Below are 25396 nucleotides of genomic sequence, written 5' to 3' on the forward strand. Positions count from 1 at the left end.
ATGGTTCAATTACTCGCTACTTAACAAAAATTACTTGTTCACTTGTAAACTTTTGTTTTCAGTGGGGCTCATCGAAATTGGTAGATTAAAGCGAGCTATCCCTAACAACCCATGTAAACTTTTGAATCCAAAAAGAAATGCCACTATCCGAAGAGCTCTGGCACGACGAATTTCGGCTATCACAGCGCGTGAAAGTGAAACTGCGAAGCTGCAGCGAGCATAAAGCCGCGCCCCTTGATGCGAAGTTCTGCTTACGTCACCCAGGAGCAGACAGCCAGAGAACTGCGCCTACCTTGTTCTCGCTGTCGTTGTTCTAGTCATTTTGCAGCGTTCTGAAGTAGATTTCTTGAGACCTGGCGTGTGCAATCGCAGGTAAATCTTGGTCTTGTTATCTGACATAGTCGGCGTGCTTAAGGGCTATCTGTTGAGATGCGCGCACATCGAAGTCTTGATATATATATATATATATATATATATATATATATATATATATATATATATATATATATATGTCAGTTGTCAGTTCAAAACATTTTACTTGTCCTTAAGCGGTCTTCATGGGTTCCGTGTTCCGTCTTTCCGTGTGTAGTTTTCGCAATAATCAACGCTCAGCAGCTCACCCTGTCTGTCATTTTAATTTTAGAAACTGAGCTGCAAACATGTAAGAAACAGAACAAAAGAGTACGGACTAACTGAGTTGTTATAAACTGATTTTTAAGACGGCGCTCGTCTATTCCATTTCCTACCTTGTATAGGAAAGGGAATCTTGTCGCACCGTTCGTTTCATTGCCAACAAATCAGGTAATTGCGCCGGAAGTGAACGCTGGAGGTCGCAATGCTGTTCGCCAATTTTCACGGCTCACGCAAAAACAGATGAGATGGCGTAATCTCCACGGGACCTCCATTTGTGCCGCTCTCTTTGATTCATGTAGTGTTTACGTCGCGTCAGAGGCAGCATAGCTAACAACAGGTGGCACTATTGTGATTTCGAATTTATTTCATTTTCTCGCTTATAAACGCTGTTTTCGCTTCAAAGGTGAATTCGTTATTATGAACGTATACTTCTTCAATACAACTCGACCTAATATTTTGCTTTAGTGGCCCTCTATTTTTCGATGAGTGCTCCTCAATTAACGAAAAGTAGGAGCTATTTGCGTTTGTGGGGAGCGGGTTACCAGGGAAGTGCATGTTTTGAATGCATTTTGCTTTCTTGAAACGTTAATCAAGAACTTCGACCAGGTCTAAAGAATTGTTTATTTTCAGTAGTAACGGTCCGTAGTCATGAAAGGCACCCTGGGTTCATCAAGTGATACGAAAGTCGTTACTACAGGAACAATAACGGGACTGATTGCGTCGGCAAACAATGGCTTTTTCTCAGGAGGCAGCCTCCACCACCAGGGCTTCACTGTAAAAAAAAATAAGCTTAGTGTAACCAAAATTTAGTTAGTGCGCCAGTAATGCAATGTTGATAGATTCTATTCTCATCATTTGAAGAATTAAAGTTGACGTCGGTACGGTTTATTTATTTAAAATTCGGAGCCTAGTAAACTCCAGTAGCAGCGTTCGGGTACTATCTTGGAAAATTTGTTTTTGTCTTATCGACATCGTATGCTTTCGCGTATCATACAGATTGAGGAAACGCTGGCTTTTTGTGCTTTCGGCTTAATCTCCCGCGTCCGTGTAGGTTAGAATAAATCCTGAGCAAGACATTTTGTTATGTGCTAGAGCATTACGTGTTTCACACCACAACCCACGTCGCTATAGTCCCTCATATACACTTTTGAACATTGCAATGTGTGCGGTGCCTCGAGAAGTACAGTCATGATTATCCGCAGCAGAGATTTGTCCACACCATTGCAAATTTCTCCAGCAGTATTACGAAACGTCAATCGATTTCAAGACGAACTGTAAATTGACAGAAAAGACAGTTTGCTTAACGTTTTTTTGGGGCTAATTTTTACAAACTTATTGAACCTCCGTAGAGTTCCTCAAGCAGCACTTCTACAATGTATCGATCTTTAGGTGGTCCCCACGTCTTTTTGATTTGGCTTAACGAATCTTTATGCCTGCTACTTGTAGCTGCGCACAACTTTTGCAAACTGAATAATTTTATAAGCATATATTGATAAATTATTCTGTGGCAGTATTTCCAATATTGGACATCGAGACCTTCAATTTGTCCCGATGGTAGCCCACTGGAAGGAGAAAACACCTTACAACTATTTCGTCGTAGATGATAAGGCGAAATGCTTCCACTTGAGTTCCACTACAGTTCTTGAGGCTAAAATATTTGTGAAGGCATAGAGGAATACTCTTGATTACACACTTGGAGAAGGGTGTCAATGTGAACGTGGTGGTTCTCTCGGGAATAGCGGTGCCATGTAGTCTAAGAACAGTTGCACCCTTTGGGGTGTACATTTGCCTCAGAACAATAATCGCCGTCTGTCTTTCTCGCATGTCCCTTTTTAGGAACGCTGCACTCGCTACATTCTTGTTGAGAATGCTCTGTTACGCTGATAAAGCACGTGCCATTCGTGGCTTGGAAGTACCGGGCATGCAACGTTAAAGAAAGGAAATGCGTGCAAGACAGACGACGATTATCGTTGTGAGGCAAATATAGACCCCACATGGTGCAATTGTCTTAAGAGTACACGCAAATGACACATGGCCTTCTATGATAATTCTCGTGGCCACGAACATTATCATAGAAGGCAGGCCGTGTTTTCCCACCAACAGTACCTCGAATATTGGCCAGAACAACGTAAACTTGTCCGTCTTTGTCGGAGAACACATGTACTGGCCAGCCGAAAGAAATATCACATCGCAAAGTTGACCATGAACCACTTCTCGGTGGTCACCCTGGCCTATACTACTTCGATATCGCTGATAATAGAAAAGCAACCGCGCTTACAAAAATGTTAGAGCTCTCGCTCACCTTTAACATCTTCGAGCTTTCTATTTCCAAAGTATGTCTGGGCCTATTTTATGCTTTCTTTTGTTAGTGTACTATACACTAGACCACGTGGTTTAGTAGCAAGGGACATTTTGCTGGTGCGAAGAAGGCTAATAGGGATTGGCAAAGAAATATTGCTTTTAGAAGCAGCCGGGCATGAATGCGTTGCAGCAGTTGTTTTCGTGCGGCATTTTTTTTCATTTTGTACGCTGCTGCTCGCTTTTAAAATGACATATTGAAAGCTTTGCCAAAAATTTTAAAAATTGGTCAGATATGCTCAGCCGTGAGTACCCTGTCGAACAGAAATTGAGGAGTCACATGAGGTGTCGAGAACGAATACGCTTAACTTGTCTAGTGCTTGAATCTGAACAAAGTAATTAAGTTTTTCTCAAATTTCGTTACAGTTTCTTGGAACATTTTTTCACTTCACCTTATGAGCGTAAAAAACATTTCTTTTTTGATGTATTCTGATTAGAAACTGTATTTCATAAAGCGACACTAGAACGACTACGTGCTCAGTGGTCACTTGTGGTTTTGGAAGTAAATGAATCATAACTGATGTCAGCAAGAGAAGTCCACACGAAGCTAAAACTCGATGTGATCAAGAATGGCCAAACAAACACATGTGGCTGGACACATTTCTATACGGCGACTTCAAGACAGGTTGAACTCTGTGGACACCTTGGGTCCAGCGATATTCGTCATTCGAAGACAAGCGAAGACAAGCGCTTGTCTTCGTCGTTGTTTTGGTCCCTTGTCCTTGTATGCGCTGTAAGTGATGTTTGAAACTGCTGAACAGCGCTGACTTCACGGTGACAGAGTGTAAGCGCAAGACGGACGCCTTAAAATTTCGCGAACTTAGGAGGCTAAAATAATTTAAACGCATCACCATTTCGGCCGTGCGAAAAGGAAGTCAATGTGGTGTTTATGCGTAATGTCTGTACGCGTCTGCATAGTGTTCCCATGTAGCAGCATTGCATCTATTTGAGAACATTGATATAATTTTATGTTCTCCATAGCTGGCCTCTCAGAATGTGACTGCTTCAGTACAGCAAAAGTATAACAAATGCAGATGCATTTTTCTACTGCTTTCGCTTAGAATATTCCATGGAAGATATATTTAGGAGCATTTACATAGGCTATGGAAGAAAGAAGTGCCCATTTTTGCCAATGTCTAGCAAAAACTACTTTGATTGGCGATTAGCGGCAGTTTCGAAGTAGGCGAGCCTAATAATAGATCAAAGAAAGGGCTCGTGATGTAATTAGGATACCACGTACATCTAAGTTATGACAAACCCATTCATTAATGTAATTGCAGTTTACCGCTATATGACCAGCATGAACAATTATTAGTAGTCTACTTATTGAGACAAGCGCGGGTATCTATTCTACGGCCGAATTACAGGTGTATTGCAAGAGAATAATTAATTTTTCCTAATCCCATATTAAAAATATATTTCAATACCTAGGGGTCATTATTATTTCACCTGGGACGTACTAGAAATAATTTGTAATTGGTAACTTACCTCGGCATTTTTTAGAGAGGAGATCATAGACGTACACTCTACTTTTCCAGTAACCACAGCCAGTGAAGACCATGAGATCGTGGGTTTTTCCGAAAAAGTCCCGACGGGAAGACGCCCAACTTTTCTTGCAGAGCGACATATGAAGAAGCCAGTAACGGCAGCCGAGAATCCTGATAGGCGGCGTTGGTGCAGAAACTGCAGGTACCATAAATTAGACATTCTATTCGTTTACCCCCAGCACAGCATGAACAATTCAATCTTTATGCAGTCAGTTGAGCGTTGTGTCAATAAGCAATAGTAAAACCCGCGAGGAAGAAATCAAGTACGGAAGTATGGCTGGTAAGCTGGATAACATGTCTTATGAGAGAAAGAGGGACTTGTTGTGTTTTCAATGCATTCTCGGCATGTGACCACAAAGGAGACAGGAGTCACCCCCTGGTTGCGGGTACAAATAAAGTGAATGTCAACCATTTTTCACAAACCTCCACATTGCTATAGGACAGTCATGCAAACGAGCGAACATGACGGACAGAAAACACAAGACGGCACTAAAAGAAGAGCAACGACAAGACATCATCGTGAGGACCACATGCTTCGAAATGCGAAAGAGAGGCAAAAAGTTGTGGGGCTGTTACACAGAGAGTTCCTCCACAGTAGCTACAACCGTCTTCCCAAATGGTTCGCAGAAATGTTTCCGGAAGTGCTCAACAGCTTCACTTTCTCTTTGTGAATTCCTTGAGCCATCTGGGGCTCCTTGTGACAATGAGCTTGAGATATCTCGCGTTTGCTTAGACGTTAGGTGCGTAGGCACTGTTGCCTTCCTTTTGCCCCATCGTCTGCGTTTTGAGCTCACGTCGAGCGCAACCGCTCGACCCAACAAGCATTTGTTGGATTACGCCCTCACTGCTGAAGTCACGTCACAGCGACATGGGACCAGCGCCAGAGACGATAACGCGGACACACACGCTCTGGAAGAAGAAATTATGTGGTTTGACGTACCAATACTATGATCTCAGTGTGAATGAGGGGCAGTGAAGGACCATCGAAACTTTTTGACCATTTGAGCTTCTTTAAAGTGAGCTCACCTACGTTTTTTTTTTCGTCTTTGCACTTCACCTCTATTGAAATGCGGCTGTCATGTCCGGGATTGAATCCGTTACCTCGAGCTCAACAGCCTAACGCCTGAGTACTAAGCTACCACTGCGTGTGTTTACGTGGCCTCTCCACGACCTTGCATCGCATTGAACTCGACGTATCTGAGTATCCTTTCTCCCTGAAATTAAAAGAAAAAGCTTATAGCAGTTTGATCAACATTAAAACGCCAAGTTTATGAACAGGAATGAATCAAACGGCTGAAGATTTACGGGATCCATCTAGACTTGACAAGAAATTAAACAGAAATTGCATTAAATGCAACTAGTAGTGTAGAGGTGCAAGAACAATACGATTAGAGAAACCAAGTAGAGAGCCACGACCCTTGCGGTTCTTCACACTACAGTGCTTCTAGAGTTCGTAAAATGTTGTTATCTTCACTTACCTCGTGGGCACGTTATCTCGCATTCTTCTCTGGTGGGAAAGCTGTTCGGCTGCTGATAACAGGCAAAGTCCTGCTCACATTGGTTAGCGCTTGGTATAAAGCTCCACTGCAGCAGCAAGCTGTCGCATCCTTCTATTGAAGGAGGTCGCAGACACCGCGAATTTCTTGGCACAGCCTCTGCGAAGTAAAATATTGAGCAGAAAGTGTTTGGTAGGAGCAACAATGAAGGCAAAAAATTCCCAGTTCCGCCGGATAGGAGAAGCCCCGATTGCGATAGCAAATTACTAGATACCTGTACGAAGCAAGCATAGTTCTAGCGGCCGTATAAACTTGTAAACGTTCGCTTACTAAATAAATTAATGATGGAATATATAAGCGTGACTCAACGAGGACGTACAAAGAAACACACACGGAGACAGCGATTTCTTTGTGCATCTGCTTCTTTATACGTCCTTGTTCAGTCACGCTTACAAATTCTATCATGGGCCGTCAACCTGTTTTACCTAAATTAACCAGCATGGTGCCACGCGTGCACAGGTAAATATGAACACACATCGCTCGATGACAGCGGAAACTGTCTGTGAAAACGCTGGGGTTAGGAATCGCGGCAACAGCCGCGAGCCAATTGACCTCCATACATCTCCATGCTCCATCTCCGTGTGGCATTCATGCTACAAAATATCGAGCGGTAGAGGGCAGACGTACGCAGCAGTAGGCTGCATAAATAGTGGCTAATATATGAAGGAATGGAAGGAATCTGCTTAGCCGAGTTCACACACGACCTCTACATAAGGACAGCCTCTGTTGCCGGCCCTTGGCGATCCACGGCCTTCCTCGAGGACAAAAAAACTCAGTCATCTACCAGCGTTGTAACGCTAATCTCCAAAGAACTTGAACCTCGGAACGTGGGCAAGTGTGAGTACCGCTGGTTACACATTGACAAAGGAAGTATCGCCGCGTCCTTGTATATTCTCGTAGGCTATTAACACACGTCCTCCCCACTCACCCGTAAACTTAAGCACACTCTATCGGCAACGCATTAAAAATACCTGAGTGGGCGCTTACCTTTAACCAATGCGCCGAAGCAAGGGTAACAGCCACTACACCGACAAAGCACGAATGTTCAAAGGTGAACGTTTCGTCACGGTCTACATTGTAAGCACGTGACTAGCAATAATATGTATTTTCTACAAGCTATTAAAAAGTACAGGACAGCCACGTTTCAAGTCCTTGTCAGTAGCAAAAACAAGTATATCGCAAGTAAGCACATGCGCTAGCGATTACGCCGCAGAAAATAACAGATAGGGACCGCACCGGGGAACTATATCGAGTCTGAAGCATGACAAGCCGCTGCTTCAAAGTATCAGCCACAGAGAGAACATAGTACAAACACGCGGACTGCGATTTAATTATTCAGCGGAAAGATGCGAAATATTGCAAAACAGTTCTAGCCCGCTTCCAGCACAAGAACCATATGCGCTGGTCACGTCATGAGTCCTGGAAGCGCTCACGAGTCCTCTGAAGCTGCGGTCACAATTTCGAATCGTCCACCCAGTCAACGTCCACGATATCGGCCGAAGCAGAGGTTAGCTGAGCCGCACCGGGCATCATACGCATTCATTGTAAGCACGAAGACAACAGAGGCAGCTGAAGCAAGCAATGGGCGCGTCATCACATGATCAAACATTGCGGCATCCACGGAATGGTCATGAAAACGGTTTGTTGCGCGCTGTCACCGCGAAGGACACTCGCCTTCTAAAATACTTCTTCCCCAACGGTTTTCACCATTGTTTCTAATTCAGAAGTTGTGCGGGGTGTATCTTACCAACCTCAACCATGAGACTTGTTTTGCAATCTGCAATGTCGTTGAAGATTTCTGTTCTTCTCTTCCACGTGGAAGGCGTTAAGATGTTCATTACCGAATACTCCGACGGACTCATCACATACGACTCGTAATAACCGGACAGTTCAATTGTGTTTGGAACTTGGTAATTACAACTGGATCCACATGTTCCCATTTGGCAGCACACATCAGCGCATATGGTTGTTATTCTAATTTTTTAAAAAGCGCAACCATTGTGGCTAGGCATCCTAATGAGAGATCGCGCAAAAGTATGCATACGTCAAGCGTCAAAAGAAAGAAAAAGCAGATCATGGTACTTAAGCGGATCATCTTAAGGTCATCATGTTAACTGCATCTGTATTAGTTCTACTGAATAAGCATAAAGTAGCCCAGTAAGTTGTTGGGAAAATGCACCGCGGTAATTCAGTTGGCAAGAGCATCGTATGCGGTCTCCGAAGACGTGGGCTCGTGCCCCACCGGCGGCCAGTTGCTTTTGCATCCCCTTTCATTTCCAATAATTTATAATTTCTTTAATTCAGTTAATCAGTGCAAGTAATTTGTCCTATGCTGCCCTTGGTGTCATTGTTTGTTGGCTTCCTTCTGATATAACTATATACACACGCAAACACACACACACACACACACACACACACACGCACGCACGCACACACACGCACACACACATATATATGGGCTGTTGAAAAATATTATCAGCTCAGCATTGCTTATATTTGTTTTGCCTGTGATACTACATGCTAAAGGAATTATAAATTATAATTGCTATGTCAACGTTATTTTGCCACTGGCTGCTGCTGCTACCTATCCTGTTACGAAACAAAGTAGGTCGAAGTGGAATGTATAAGGCTAGCTTTAGCGATTTCTAAATGTCGCTTTGCTGTTGCTACGCGAAGAAATTAGACTTCACGTTGCATCGCCGGCAAAGTGGCGTAGAATTCAAAGGAATAAGTCGGGGCATGTGGCTGATAGCGCAATGTGCGCCACGTGTTACTGGGAGTGCTGAGATCACGTGACAGCTGCGGTGACGCTTTTCCAACTGCGGTGTTGAAAACGCATTTGCTCAATATATTAGACATTCATTTCATTTTCTTTCCTTGCTGGACCGCATACGACCAAAGAACTTTTATTCCAGACTTGTAGTCTACCTTTTCCTTCGCTTTTCAGTACTGCTACCTTGTCCGTAGCCCGAGACCAAATATGGCGAAATGAAACGAAAATAAAATGCAATATGCTCAGCGTCTGTGTGCTTCATAATTGTTTTCGCCGAGGTGCACTTTGCACACCCCTCTCGTCATAGCAGATGCTCGAGCCATGTGGTATACACAAAGGTAGCCGACACCTGCGCGCCCATCGAGTGGACGGCTTTGTGTGGAGTGTGTTTTTCGGGGAAGGATGCACGGCTTTCTCTCGTTTTCCCTGTTTTGTTGCGGCAATAGCTGCCTTAGCAACCTAACAATGAGCCCATAGCAACACAGTGCTTGCCGCTCTCGAGGATCGCTTTGATCATGGAGAAGTTGGGGGAAAATGTCTTTTTTTTTGTTGAATGTGTTGACGCAGATAATCTGGTCGAGGTTGACACCACTTGCTTTAACCAAACACGGCCCTGCGACAAGTTTAAAGTTTGTTTAAACAATTTCGGCATACGAGGATCCCAGTAATTTCGGAAATATTGATTGGGAAACAACGAATGAAATTATAAAATAGAAGAAAAAGCTCACACGTTTTTCGTATCAACGCTGTTTTCACATCTTTTTCTGTGCCAGCGTGCGAACACCTGCATTTCACTTCCGCAAGAGGGACGCTTACAACGTATACATTTTCGAAAATGTGGCAGAACTCATCTCAAGAGGACTGTCCATGGCAATATGATTAACATTGGAGCAATATAGAGACGCATATTTTATATAAAGTCATGTTTATTCGACAACTGTAGCGGTAATTCTGAGACTTTCGGTGTTTCGGCATATATCAGACATAGCCCGGTATTGGGCAGTGTATGAGGACAAAGGGATGACGAGTGTATGACGACGATAGTACGATAAAGCCTGTGTGACGACGACAGAATCGCAACGGGTAGATCACAGTGACTGTTTGACACCAACACAATGAGGACGATGGCACGACATCATCATCATCATCATCATCCAGGTTTCTGCCCCGTAGGTGTGTAGTGGTAAGACATAGCTGTTATCGTACTAACGTCGTCATCCGATTCTCGTCATGCCGTCCTCATCACCCCATCTTTGTCATGCCGCCTTCGTCAAAATTGTCATCTTACCGTCGTCATCCGTACCAAACGCACCTTAGCCCACGACACGACCTGGCACGACAATCATGGTGCAAATCATGAGTGAATGACTGCAGCAGGATTACGACTGAATGACGAAAAGAATTGATATCGGCGGAATCACGAAGGCGGTAGGACGACGGCACGACGACAATGCAATGACGCTACTGAACGGATGACGACCGTAAGATGAGAATTTTGACGAAGCCGGCATGACGAAGATGGGGTGATGACGACGGCATGACGAGAATCGGATGACGACGTTAGTACGATGACAAGAGAATGACCACGAGGGCATGATGAGAAGGCATGAGAACGAAGGTCGGCTGTATAAGAACGGCGCGATGATGACGCTGACGTGAGTATGGGATATTACGAAGAGTGTGTGACGACAGTGGCGTGACGACAACTGTATCGCCAAATATGTATAACGACGATTGCGTGGCGACGTTGCATGACGAGAGTCGGACGACGAAGCTGGAGTGACGGTTATGGAACCATCACGACAGCACAGCAATGGCGGTGTGACAGCGAATGCATTATGACAGTACGACGACGATGGTGTGGCGATGACGGCATGACGAGACTAAGGTGATAAATCTAGAATGACGACGATGCAACGGCCACGACGGCATCACAACCACAAGCGCATACCTAGTGGCCCAAGCTATTAGACAAGTAGGCCCACTTCGCCAGTGTAGAAAGTGTGACGAGGACAGCAAGGTCAGTCATTATTACAAAACTGGAATGATGTTAATCAAATGACCGCAACGGCATCACGAGCACATACTTGGTGGCCTAAGGTAGTAGACAACTTGGCTCACTGTTTCGGGGTAAGAGGTTACATAGATAGATAGATAGATAGATAGATAGATAGATAGATAGATAGATAGATAGATAGATAGATAGATAGATAGATAGATAGATAGATAGATAGATAGATAGATAGATAGATAGATAGATAGATAGATTAAAAGCTGTTCAAGTTTGCAAACGGTAGTAATTGGATTAGAAGACTTGGCGGCTGCATTGCTGGAATTTCAATCGTATTACCACCGACAGTCATCATGAGGTTTCTGCCGTAATATATCTGTCCAGGAGGATAATAGTCCGACTAGGTCTCGCTACGAGGGCGAACGCTTTGAGGAGGCCATTGCACGCAGAAAATCAAGGAAAGGAGGTGCCTACAAGGAATACATGTCTCTCGGAAACCAACACGTACATTAGACTTGTTCTCTCAAGAACTTTTTCCATACCTTGGAGCTTACTGCTTGCTGCACTTAATATCTGTCTCACTGAATGGATACAACTTTATCGTACGTTCAGCAAGGTTTAACGCGACCTGGGCTTATGTCTCCCACAGGGGAACGTCAAGGCCCTGCCTCAAAGCCGCCTGACGGGCTTGCTGGACTGCCCACGTCTGGATGCTGAGGTCTTAGCTGCGCAGAGCGGCGGCCAAACCTCGACGACAGAGTCTCCCGATCAACTGCCATCCTTCGTATAACTACGTTGCACTCCCACAGCATGTGCTTTAGTGTTGCTGGTCCTTCCCGACACAGTTTGCACGTGTCGTCCTGATGCTTATCTGGGAAGATACGTTTCAGATGGAATGGGCTAGGGAAGATGTCCGTCTGGAGCGTCTCCAGGCGACAGCCTACCTCCGGTTCCATTTGGGACTCGGCGGTGGGTATATCCTTCTGGCGTTTAGATATGCACTGGTTATGTCATTGTATCTGGTGAGCCTGTCCGGCTCTGCGCGAGGAGTGTTCGCTATTGTTCGAGAGATCTTGCCCTGGACGGCACGGCGGGTCATGTCTCGCGCCGTTCGGTGCGCCGTCTCGTTTAGGTTCGGGAACGCGTCGCCTTCCGTGGTGACGTGCGCGGGGAAACATGCGATCCTCGAGCTCGCGGATTGGTTTCTGCGTGCTTTGACCCAGGGCTTCCTTGCAAATTCTACCTTTGGCGTAGTTCTTTACTGCGTTTTGCGAGTCGCTTAGTAGGACTACACATTCCTAATCATGCGATTATGATATTGGAGTCTGCGTTTATGACTGCGGTGGTGCATTTATAGCTTTTCGGACATTCGGCTGCGGCGAAAAAGTGCGCATTTCTCTCCCGGCAAAGTTCTTCCTCGATTGCACGTTTCTTGGGATGTTGGCCACCATAACGATGCCGCAGATTTTGTTGAGGATTAGCATTTTCTGGCCACGCTGATTGTGGTACGTTGTGCCGAGCTTGTTCATAATGTGACGTACCGTCGTGGTGCTCGACAGGCGTTGAAGCTGCGAGATGCGTTGTGCTTCAGCTATTTCTTTCAGGGTGTTGCGTATGCCATCTGGGCCAGGAGCTCGGTTCTCATCGATTCCGGGAGGCGCAGGGCTATCTTGAGCTGTTGGGCGTTTTCATCTTGTTCTTTTCCGCGACGTACGAATTGTGGTAGGCGGCTACGTAGGCAATGTGTGGACAAGGAAGGAGTGGATCAGTTGAATGACGTTTTCTTCCTTCATGCCCGCGTGTCTGTTGCTTATCCTCTTGATGAGTCTCGTGGCGCTGGTGACATTGCCTTCTATCTTCCTCACGGTTTCACCGTTAGCCCCGTTGGCTTCTATGATCATTCCGAGGATTTTGATCTTGTTAGCTTTGGGGATGGCGTTTCCGTCTTGTCTGTAGAGGCCGATTTCGTCGTACTCCCGGGTTCCTGTGTACCTCATTGGTGGCATGTCTCCGCGTGTGGCCCGGTAAAAGAGTAGTTCGGACTTGCTCGGGGAGCATTTGAGTGCCGTTCCTTGGAGGTACTCTTCGACTCTGTGAATGGCCATTTGTAGTGCGTTCTCAATTTTGCCGTCACTGCCGCGGTCCGCCCAGATCGTTATATCGTCTGCGTATAAAACGCGGGGGATCCCTTCGATTTCCCGAAGTTTGCTGGCAAGTCCCAACATGCCCAGATTGAAAAGGAGCGGAGATATATCTGAGGCCTGGGGGACTGCCTGACTGCCGGACTTCCTGCACCTCTCCCTGGGTCCTTTCTTCGCACTCGAGGTCGACAACCGTGAGGATGGCTTTGCGATCGTTCCAAAAGTCCCTCACGTAGTTGTAGGCCCTTTTCCCTAGGTTCAGATTAGAGACTTGTTTCAGGATTGGCTCGTGAGCAACGTTGTCGAATTCTTTCTCGAAGTCTAGCCCTAAGATGGCTCTGGTATTTCTTGTCGTGTCGGCAAGGGTCTAGTTCTTCAGTTGTAGCATGACGTCCTGCATGAACAGGCGGGATCGGAAGCCTACCATGGTGTGGGGGTAGGCCTCCGTCTCTTCTAGATGGCTAATCATATGGTGCATGAAGGCGTGTTCCGAGACCTTATCCACGCACGACGTGAGAGAGTTTGGGTGTAGGTTCTCCAAGCCAGACGGCGTTCTGGGGTTGGGTATGAGGACTGACTTCGACCTCTTACACTGCTCAGAAATGCGGCCTTCTTTCCAGCACTTGTTCATATAGCCCGTGAGTTTGTTGACGGATATGCCGTCCAGGTTTCTCAGCGTTTTGTTGTTAACGCGGTCCGGTCCTGGGGCTGACTTGCCGTTGACTCCTTGGAGTGCCATTTTGATTTCCACCTCACTAAAGTCTTCATGTAACCTGGGATTGGGACTGCCAGTGTACCCGCCGTGCTCGACCATGGGTCGTTGCGGGAGGTATTTGTCGCAGACGTTCACGACAATTTGCTTTTCGCTCGCCGCCCGTCTCTCTTAGCACAGAAGTCTCTGCATGTCAGCTCTTTGCTTGTATTTGCTTTGGGTTTCACCGAGCAGGTGCCTCGGCAAATGTCACTGGACGACCTGCTTTTTTCCCTCCTGGCCGTTTGTCTATGCTGAATCAAGCTTACAAAACCAATCTTTTAGATTGCAGGGCATTTAGGCTCACGAACGTATGCTAAACATTTTAACAAGGAATACGGTTGAACTTTCTACCATTGTTGAGTGCCCCGCAAGGGAGGGTGTCGTGTCAGTGGCGACCTCCAGTCCATACAATCAAATATATCTTTCTGTATATCCTGGAAGTGGTAACTGACTTTCGCTCTCCTTTTCGCTGATCACTCTGGGCTTTTTATATTTTGAATATCCCTCCTATTTTTTACGCTATATCATCTTTACAGACACTGTTCCCTCTTGAGAACATCATTTTTCTATATATCTTTCACTTAGATAGAGAAAGAGTGCCTTGCTGCCAGCTCCGTTTGGTGGCAGTCCAGCCAACTTTTTTTATTTGTATTCTTTGTGATTGTCCTATGACTGCTAACGCTTTATAAATAACGCCTCATCAACATCAATGTGCTAGATATCCACACCGTTAAAAAAATAATCAAAATTTCCACAGCGCTGGGCCCTCAGCAGCGTATGTTGCAGGGCTGGAAACCATAGGTGGGACTGATTTCGATGTATGGAGCGGATCACATCTCTGTTTTAGCAACCTGCTCTTATGGCAAGACAAAGCGTTCGTTGAAGGAGAGGTACTGCAAGTACTCAAAAGGTAGTGAACGAGTAGATTCTCAGACTGGAGCCGACGTTCCCACAAGGCGATATCTGCTCCGGACTGCGGTATTTTGGCGACAGCTCTCATTGCCTTCTTTTGAAGGATAAAGGGTGAATTCAAGTTCGTGTTACTCGTATGAGCCCATGCGAACAAACAGTAATGCAAATGTGAATGAATGAGCGTAAAGTTGCTTCTTTAGCTATAGAGGCAGGAGAAACTTCAACTTTTTAATTACTGCAATAGATCTGGCAATTTTTGAGCGGATTTTTCTAACGTGTTCTGTCCATGAAAGCTGTTCATGAACAGTGACACCAAGGAATTTGGCCGATGACACACGTTGAATTACGTTGCCCGAAAATATGACGCGAAAATTATTGTTAACGTGTATGTGTCTGTTCATAGGCATGAAGAACATATACTTTGTGTTCTTTACATTTAGTGGCAGCCCATTTGTACTGAACCCTATTTTTAAATTATCGCACTATTTTGGGTGTATTCAGAATGCTCCTAATATCGCTGATGCACAAAAGAAACAGAGTGGACACAGGATTGATCCCTGCGATGCACCAACGCTAATAGAACTGAAACTTGCAGAAAAGCCATTTAATTGTGTGCATTGCAATCTGGAGGTTAAGCAACTAGCGAATATTTACAGGGGTGTTCCTCTTATACCAAAGCAAGGTAATTTCTGCAATAGTATCTTATGGTTTATTGAGTCGAATGCCTTCTTGATATCCTTGGATAATCTCGCCTCTGTGTAGCCATGCCCAAATGGCATACGGTAGTATGTTGACAGGGCAGCGAGGGACAGCACAAATTCCACTGCTGCCGAGCCACTCGTAGCTCCTCTAAATTGTCCATCTCGGAGGTAATCAGAATGTATGTTCTAAAACGTCTAAGCAGTCAGCAGGTAGCTAAAAAGTCATTTACTTTACTCTTATGCTGGATCTATACCGTCGCCTAATGACCATTCCTGTAGACTAAGGAAATACACATTCGTCAAACAAGCACAAAGAGTTTAAGTTTTTTTATTAATTGTCATTACTGATGACAATACGCACAGTAAGACAAAGGTGAAAAACATTTTAAAATTACAAAGTTATGACAAATCATAGAAGAAAAGCCTATTTTTTAAACGCTTGCGCCCAAAAAGCTCTTGGCGCACTGCGTATTCGCGGTAGAAGAGGAATCCTTCAGTTACCCTGCAGCCGGTATTTAGCAGAGAGGGCACTGTCTTCTGTGACGGAAAGATATTTCTAGTTCAAAACGCTCATTATGCAATGGGGTCTTATGTCTGAAGAGTACAAACAAGCTTTTGCTTCCAGTTGTCGGTGCAGCTATAAAAAACAGTGCTCTGGTGGATTTCATCAGCAATTACAAAACACCAGCCTTCGACCATACAGTCACCTTTGACAGGCAACTAGGCATCATTTTTAACCTGCTATATCTCGCCTAATTTTTTTGAAAATGTATATATATTTTATGCAATATGTATTCGAGTAGGAGGGGAGGTGGGTTGTCACATAGAGGAGAAATGAGATCTAAAAACATTAGTATTTTTATAGTTTATTATATTTTCAGCTAAAAAGGTAAAAGTAGAGGCACGCAGTAGTTATACATTGTACAACCTTGCTCATCGAATATATTCAGCAGAATATGCAACATACTAGTCTATGAGGTACTTACTGTAGGTACAGACCACGTATTCAGCACTTGTGAGATTCTACATTCGTGTATGACATAGGTAGCTTCGCAGCCAATGCCTAAACTATCAGAAATAGTGCAAAATGCTGAAATGAAGGTGCATATCCGAGAAGAAATAAAGTATATCTGAGAAAACTAATCCAAATGCCACTGTTTGTGGCAGCTGCAGTTTGCGGCCGAATTCACAAAGCTTTGCATAACTGTGTTCCCTTCGTCATTGGCCAGCAGGTTCCGCTAACGATATGTCCAGCATTAGCATTGTCTGGAATTAGCTCTTACGAACAAACCTACGATAAGATATTTTGTGTCACTTGGGCCCAGTTGTGCCAGCAAGATGCCCCGAGTTTGTCGCTCGCCCGAGTTTGCGGGATGACAATAAGTGAATGCAGCAGGTAAATAGATGTCGAAATAAAGCTACGTATGTCAACAGGACTGCCCCCTGCGCAGGTCTCTACCTCGTTCCACAGAAAGACCAGCGTTAGGCGCCCGTACAGCTTACCATTACCGTTGCATTACTGCGATGTCGCAATACCGCGATGGTCCCACTATTTCTCTACACACTCGGTGCAAACCTCTGGCCACTTCTTGCCACGTCTTTCCGGGGCGAGTCACGGGTGCGCATCTTTCTTTCGGACATTATCTATCCACCATCGAAGTCGAACAGGGTGGATTTGGCGCATTTTCACGGCAACCCTTTCCTTTTTCTCGAAGGCTCTAAAACGTAATATTTTTTTTCTATACTTCCACAGGTAATGCACTGGGTGGAATTTTCAAATTAAAATTCAAAATCAGTTTATTCAAACGATTAATAAGAAGTACATGTGAATCATCTAGGCCCTTAGCCTTCTCGGCTAGACTTGGGCCCATGGGCAGGAACCACTAATGAAGGAAGGCGGCTTCTTTTTTTCTGTCGGCCATAAAGTAACGTCAACGGGATGGAAAGCGAAGAGTGAACATGTATAGACCAATGATAATGGAGGATTCTTGAGGGTTGAATTTAATGCCTTGATATTAGCGGCTCAGTCATCTGAGAACATCGCTAGAGGTCACAGAGATCATAAATGTTTTGCCATACTCGGGCCTTCCTGCATTGCCAACAGAGGTAATTAGAAAACTTCCTATGCGGAGCCCGCGGCGCAGAATCATTGTTACCACGTAGGGAGTGCTGTCGCTCAGCACAACCATACATGTTAATGTATAATTTCTATATTGTTATCGATAATATAAAAAAATACAGGGTCTCTAAGATCTCCCTTAAGAGGTGAACGGCGAAAGCCTACTCTTCATCCTCTTATCATTCGTCTCTTTCGCCTTTGCATATTCTCTTTCTCTTCTTTTCTTTAGTCATTCATGCTGACTACTAAGCATCTTTAGTCATTTGTAATGAATTGTGGTCATTACAAGCCATCGTTGGACATGTAGGTCATATCATAGTCATTAGTAGTCAATACAAGTCATACAAGTCATTATTGGTCACTACTGGTCATTACTAAGCATTTTAGTCAATTTTAATGAATTGCAGTCGTCACAAGTTGTAGTTAGACATATTGGTGGCTTCGTAGTCATTACTAGTCATTACAAGTCATTTTAGTCATTATTAATTACTGCTAACTACTTAGCATTTTAGTCATTTTATTCAATTTCGGTAATTAAGGCCGTCGTTAGACAGGCTGGTCATATTATAGTCATCACTAGTCATTACCAGTCATTTCAATCATTATTAGCCATTACTGGTCAACACTAATCATTTTAGTCATTTCTAATCAATTGTAGTCGTTACAAGTTGTCGTCAGACATATTGGTAATTTAGTATTCATTAGTAGTCATCACAACTAATTAGTAGTAATTTTATTCATTAGTACTCATTATTAGACATTTATAGTCATTTCTAATCATTTGTGGTCATTACAAGCCGTCGTTAGATATATTGGTCTTTTCGGAGTCATTAGTAGTCAATGCAAGTAATTAGTAGTTCTTATTAGTCATTACTAGGCATTATTAACCTCTACCAATTTCTATAAGAATGTTATCATTCACTAACTGTCAGTATCAATCATTTTTCGTTCTCAAATCTGTCTGTAATCTCCCTTCATATGGTGCGATGACGATTCGGCGGACACTCCGGCGGTCAGGTCTGCTGACACAAATTTCAGCTTGAGCCTAGAAAGGCATTCGCCTTAATAAAGCGCTGAACGTCCGCTCGGGGCGTTCCTGCTGTGCTTGGACAACATCTGCATATTTGCGTCGGCGGCATTACTCTGCCAAATTAAGTACGATAATAGATCTCTCTGCGATTAGTCCATCAAAAAAAGAAATGGACTGCGTTGCGTTGAATTGTCATTGTAGCAGAGGAACAGTCAATTCTTCCATTTTCTACGTGCCAAAAATTTTGATTTTCCTTAACTAGTTTAGAAATTACCTCAATTTGTAGAGCATGGTAGGGGTAACGCGAAGACGTGGTATCATTCCCCAGATGGGGCAAGTTGTTTGTTCATCCACTTTCATTTCCATTATTTATAATTTCCCTAATTCAATTAGTAAGTACAAGCTGTTGGCTTCTTATGATACTTAGAAATTCGAAACAGCATAAAAGGGTAAAGAGCGCCAGAAAAAAAAAGCTAAATTCAGCTGATCGATGTGCCATGTACTTCTGAACGCGGCAACGCTAATGAGCCATCTTGAAATCAGCATTTGCCATTGCGAAAGTTCAGTGCCTGCGGTTGAGTGGTCATGTCAATTGAATTGAAATGAATAAGAGCTTATTTGCAACAATGTGCGCGACATTAGGGTTTATTTTCCTTCATATGGCGGACACATTGTGCTTGTTGAGAAATTTGAAACTACTTCTGCTGCCCCATAATTCTTGTGCGCATCAGAAAGCGTATGCGGTAACAATACATGTGGAGGCCTTCACTAGAGAAAATTTTTGCAAGAATGCGACTCGGTATTCTAAAACGTGTATTGCTGGCACGAACAAGCGTTTTCGTGGTATATTTAACCCTTTAGTCCATGCGAGAAATCTGACAACACTCTTCTCAAATTGACATTTTGATTGCACATCTGAATAGATTCTTTTTCTAATTTGAAATGCATATAGCATGGTTGTAGTAAATTTAAAACTTGTGTATGAAAATACGAAAGGCCAACAACCACGGCCGTTGACCAGAAATTCGAGACTTAATAGGAGTTCAGTTCCGTCTCAACTTCTTGATGCTGAAGGTAAATTTTAGAGCAAACGTTTGTTGTAAAAGCCGTGCAAATGGAAAACGTCAAAGTTTATGAAGAGTGGTTGTGAAAGATTGCAACGCTGCTTTCACGTAATGTATTTCAAAACACAGTGCGAAGCAAAGTCCTACAACACACTCTAAGCACCAGCAGCCTGTTTCTTTCCGGACTGTATTTCCAGTGCGTCTTCGACCTTTTCAAACAGAAAATGCACTAGCGTGTTGGACGTTCTTTAAGTGGTGCGCTCATCTAGGAGCCTGCTGTAATTTTCTTCAAAGCTTGACGAATCAATCGAATGAAAGCCGGGCATCACGTGAGCGACAGATGCCCTTTTTTAAATCTCTGCCAAACTAACAAGGGATTCTAGGCTATTGAGTAGCCAAATAGGGAACTCGTGATAACGTCGAACGGGTTGGACGATTGCGGCCCATTAGTAGTAGATAGAAAGAGTGCCCAAAGATGTGGATGAGACAGACTCGTCCTTGGCACGTTTTGAAAAAAAAAAGAGCAATGCGGCCAGAACTCACCCGGCACTTAAAGCGTTTAAAACTTCATCGTTCATTAAATTAGAAATGTGCGTTTTGATAGGGTGAGTAGTATCCTTGAGCTTGACAGGCTATTTTGTGAGCGTTTTCTGAGTTGGCTACCTTACGACAAATTTGTAGTTGGGTAATGGACAAGAGATATATAATTCCGAAATAGGTTTTCCATAAGTCATCTCAACTATGAAGTAGATGTATTGTTTGTGTGAGTAATCACGACCACCACACTCGCTTTGAAAAGCCGCAATGATGGGATGATATATTCGCAGGTCATGTTTTTCTATGTCGAATATCAACGCCTGCAACCAGCGCAACGTTTGATCATTATTACTGCCCTAAAGGGAGGCAGAAAACATTATATTTAATAGGTCCAGCACACTAGAATGAAATGCATTGAAGTGATACATCTGTTTATTTATTATCCAGAAGTACAGCAAACTGTTTTTAATCACCTAGCTTGATGTCGGTTATGAATATTAGGTTCATCGATTACGCAACGATACCCGTATGGCAAGGCACCCGAGGTAACCTATGGATAGGAGACCGCTGTACATGTAGTTTATATTAGCACAAACACATGAGGCATGTAAATTCTCAGTTTGACATATAATAAATGCAGGAGAATCCTCAGGCAGTGTCTATCAGGAAAGATTCAAATGTGAATATGGCTTTTCTTGGCGGTTGTATAATGGAGGAACATAGCACCGGTTCTCCAGATTTCTGTCAAAGACATTCTCAAGAAAAAATTTTCAGCAGCACTACTCACCTATTACATAGAACCAGAAGCTTGCCTCGAGAACCACTAACAGTCTGATTGTATGCAATGGGGTCATTTCACTGGATATTTTGTGGCGTTGTTAACCAAGCCTAGTAGCCACGAGGAAAACACAGCGCGCGTAGCCCCAAACGACGCAGTCCAATTTGCTTCTGCTTTCAGTTGTCATGGAAGCTTTCAGTTTTATGGCGGCGTAATATCCGCCCCGCGGTGTGCTGGCAGAAGGTAGTTTCTTTGTGCTTGCCGCCGTTTGCAGCATGAGCTGTTCTGCTCATCCATTTCTTTGTTCTTTTGGTTCCACTGCTTTCTTTATGCAACGGCTTCTCTTCCATTGCTGCCCGGGTGTATTGTCCAAGTAGGCGAAAAGCATACCAACTGGCCGATTACATTTATCCATATAATCTACCAATCGACAGCTGCTGCGGAGTCAACAGGCATAGCCAAACAACATTTGTCCCAAAACTGGCGAAGTAAGAGCTGCTGGCTCAGGGTATCCTTGCTCACTAAACACGCGCATAGATATATATGCGTAGGTATGTTCATAATATATAAATATGTGCGTGTGTGTGTATGTTGCACTTAAATTATGCATTTACACACACTTGTACAATGTAAGACAACAGTAATACCCAAAATATCAAAAACATTTAGCGCTGTCACAATATTATGCATCACGTCAATCACAAGACGCAGAAATGCCTTCCACTGTCCCACATTCAATTCCATTCAAGGACACTGCGGTCACACAAAAGAGAGCGCCTTTTCGTTTCAGTATGAAAACTTTGTAGGTTTTCTGCATGGACGTGACTACGGACGTCAAACCGAATAGTGATGTTTTGCAACCCATATTAGCCTCAGAAGCCCCGCCTTCAAAGGAAGGCGAGCAAAATGGGAGATCCCAATATAAAGAACACAACTAATCAATGCAACGTTGCAGAATCGCAATCCACGTGCAGTGAACAAGTTAGTGTGTCAAGCTCTCGAACGACCTTATCAATGTGATCGCACCTTCCCGAAAATAGATTGACTGAATGACGCAGTTGTGGTGACCCTGACAAGTGTTCCGTAGCGCTGGGTGGAAAACTGCGCCGGTGCGCTTGCTATTCTGAACAAGATGAATGTAGATTCCTTCGCCATATATAGCTGACGTGCGTAAGCCAATTTGATGCAACATACGACTCCTCTCTTAGGGTTCACACGAAAGATTCACTGCCGCCGCAGTGCGTGTATGCTTTTCCGAATTATGACCTCACGACACACGGGAAGTGCAGCAGTGCCTCGCTTAACACGAAAAGGGGGGGGGGGGGGGGAGCGGCACACGATTATCCCTATGTGCTCTGCGCATGCTTCTCTGCATCACACAGCCAAAAATATTCTTTCCGGAATTCGAAGAAAATTCAATTTACACTCGCCCGACTTTGCAACGTCTCATATGAAAATTTTCATACGTTCTTTTAGACCAAAAAGAAATCTAAATGGTGCAGCTGCTAGGAATAGATTTATCATGATCGCTTTTGTTGCTGTTTATTCTGCTATATATAGTCACTCAATTGATCCAGTACCTTTCAACTTCCGAAAGTAGATCCTTCATGCAAATAATGAGCTTGATGCAAACAATGTCAGCAAAATAATGTTCGGATTTGAGGCGGCATGCTTATTAAGCCTGGAATTTTCAAGGATTCCGGAACCTCAAACGAGAAGTTAGCGGCCCTCGGGATCCCCACCTTCGCTGAGCTGTCGGATGCGGTTATGGCTTCGCAAAAAGCCAGATTACAGAACACGGCGGCTGGCAGAGCCACCCTCCACCAGACCGGAAGGACGATGGAGCTCCGTGCCTTCGATGGGCAACGATCACTCCCGCCTGAGGTCAGAGGCAAAATCAAAGTGAACCCGATGCCGAAGCAGATGAGTCATGAACTCCATGAAGGACGACGCAAGGCTCGCGTCAACAGACAGCGCCGACAATTCAAGGGTGACCCGTACGTAATGTACGTGGACGTGCCGGCGTACCCTGTAGGGGGCCTCTTCGTGGTAGCCGCCGTGAACGGGAGGGACAACTCCTTGACCCTCGAGGCCTCCGTCAGGGCAGAGACCCCAGCTTCGGCTGAGATGATAGCCGCGGCGCTGGTATTAAAGCAACAAGACAGGGTAGGCAAGGAAGTTCATGTCGTTACCGACTTGCAACACGCCTGCTGTAGCTTTACCAACGGACGAACACCGCTGCTAGCGGCTCAGTTTCTAGGCTCGAGGCTGCAAGAATCCCATCAAGTCACGTCGACGCCGGGCCACGCGGGTCTGGAGGGGAACGAAAGGGCGAACGCCCTAGCTTGAGCGCTAATCAACCGAGCGGGGCAAGACCAATCGTCTCATCGATCCCCACCCTTTACCTTCATGCCCCTGCCGTCCAATTACTGCGACCGACTCGAGATCCAGCGACTCAACCGCCGGATTTATCCTCCCCCTCACAGAAAGCTCAGCACTGAAGAGGCAGTAGCTCTCAGACTTATTCAGACCAACACATTTCCAAACCTACACAGATACAGTAAAATGTTCCCAAATACATATCGCGGCATCTGCGCCTGGTGCGGCGACCCACGCCCTACACTCTTTCACATCTCTTGGGGGTGCGGGGGCAAACCTCAACACTTAAAGACGCCTAGCACGTAATTTGAGCGGGGGGAGGTACAGCTGACCGGCGCGACAGCTGACCCTGGCGGAACAAGAAGCTCTCGTCCAGCAAGTACGTCGAGCAGCCATGGCCAGTGGAGTCCTGTAATGAGGACACCACCCACTCGACCTTAAGAGCACCGACCTCAATGGTCCAAATAAATGTTTTTTCTCTTTATCTTTCTCTCTCTCAAGGATTATTGCGATAGCAAGTACATGGACACTCCAGGCGCATTTCTGCCGTCGTCGTCACCGTGGTGTTTCATATAAAGTCAAAGGACGATATCACCATCGCCGCGCGGCTAATGCATGGTACGAGGGAAAACGTGTGTAAGGATCTGTAGATCGCGGCTCAAACTTGCGCGCGCATGGTAAGAAAGCAGGAGGAAACGCGCCGTCTTTCGTCCCGCATAAGGCGCAGGGGGGAGGGGAGAGCGAAACGTTCTACTCCGGCTGCTTTTGTGCTGTGTTTGGCGCGGACGCATGCGCCCTATCCTGAAAGCGATCTGCGATTGGAACAGAGTCTAGGTGCGGCAAGGACTGATAGCTTCCTGCACCCTGTGTTCTCGCCGCTTAGTTTGCGCTGAAGTGAGAGGGAGCACAAAGGTCACGACGAATAAGCAGCACGAATTCGCTCACCACTGCTGCCGTGCTTCCTCACTCCAGCGTTTTGACAGCGAGTTTCTGCGGTCATTGAGTGAGATGTCTTCATGTTCGCTTGTGCGCGCGTGACACCAAGCTTGTTAATTTAGGTAAGTGAATGTTTACAAATTTAGAGGGCCGATACAAGTACTATCCTTAGTTTGTGTAGCTGTCTACTAATTGGCCATCACAATCGATACTTCGCCTTTTGGGTGAAACTGCTACTTTATTCATTATGTCGTACACAGTACGTACTCCATGAAAGTAAAGTTTTAAACCGGTATAGTGAATCCTTGCTCCGAAATGCTCTTTTGGGAATTGGAATAAATGTAGAAAGCAATGAGATTAAAACATTTGCCCCCACGACATATGTTTGATTAAGTATATTTTGCTCACGCTGATCCTGAAGGTTAACGAAGCAAATTTAGTTTGACTTGGAATGAAGAGGGCTAGTCAACCATGCCCTAGCTTTTTCTCTCGACTTCCATCGTCAGCCCTGCTGATAAGCAATCTTAGTATTAATATTATTTAACCCTTTATATGTAACTTCTGCCGACGTAATAAGTAACTACTGCCCGAACATCAAATCTGTCTTTCAACGCCTGAATTCCTTGCTTTGATTGAATATAGGCGGATGGTTTAAAGCGTAGCGCTTTCAGTGTTAGAATTTAAGTGTTTCTGCTTATGTCTTAGGGTGTCACTGAGCGCTGAACGCCTGAATTGCTTGCTTTGATTGAATATAGGCGGATGGTTTAAAGCGTAGCGCTTTCAGTGTTAGAATTTAAGTGTTTCTGCTTATGTCTTAGGGTGTCACTGAGCGCCACGGAAATTATCTGTTAACATAGCAGAATAACTGTAGCGTGATACCAGCTGATGTGTTTCTAATGTTTAACGTCGGCGTTATCTATTACACCCCGAAAAATATTTTCAAAACTGTAAGAAGCGGTTATGAATGCTTACTGTACGGGAATTTTAAGGTTTGATATACAAGATATGTGACTCAAACGCTAGATGTACACATCTATATCAGGTAAACCACATAGCGAAACTAAAATTTCAATACAAGCTTGCTGGATGAGTTACAAGCAAAACGAGAGCACTCTTCCTCCCAGGGTGTCTGGATAATGTTGACTTCAAACACTTCAATTAGACCTG

General features: G+C 44.6%; 1 protein-coding gene across 1 annotated transcript; it reads right to left on the bottom strand.

Annotated features, from left to right (window-relative positions):
• Positions 1-1236: 1236 nt before the first annotated feature.
• Positions 1237-21148, bottom strand: LOC126543131 (uncharacterized). The gene is made up of 4 exons (XM_050190281.3): positions 20924-21148; positions 6017-6193; positions 4480-4674; positions 1237-1405 (listed from the first exon to the last, which is right to left on the bottom strand). The coding sequence occupies exons 1-4, from the start codon at positions 20988-20990 to the stop codon at positions 1260-1262; spliced, it is 585 nt and encodes a 194-aa protein (XP_050046238.1). The 5' UTR covers positions 20991-21148; the 3' UTR covers positions 1237-1259.
• Between the last annotated feature and the right edge of the window lie 4248 nt (positions 21149-25396).

This window comes from Dermacentor andersoni, chromosome 10 (assembly GCF_023375885.2).
Source record: "Dermacentor andersoni chromosome 10, qqDerAnde1_hic_scaffold, whole genome shotgun sequence".
NCBI lineage: Eukaryota > Metazoa > Arthropoda > Arachnida > Ixodida > Ixodidae > Dermacentor > Dermacentor andersoni.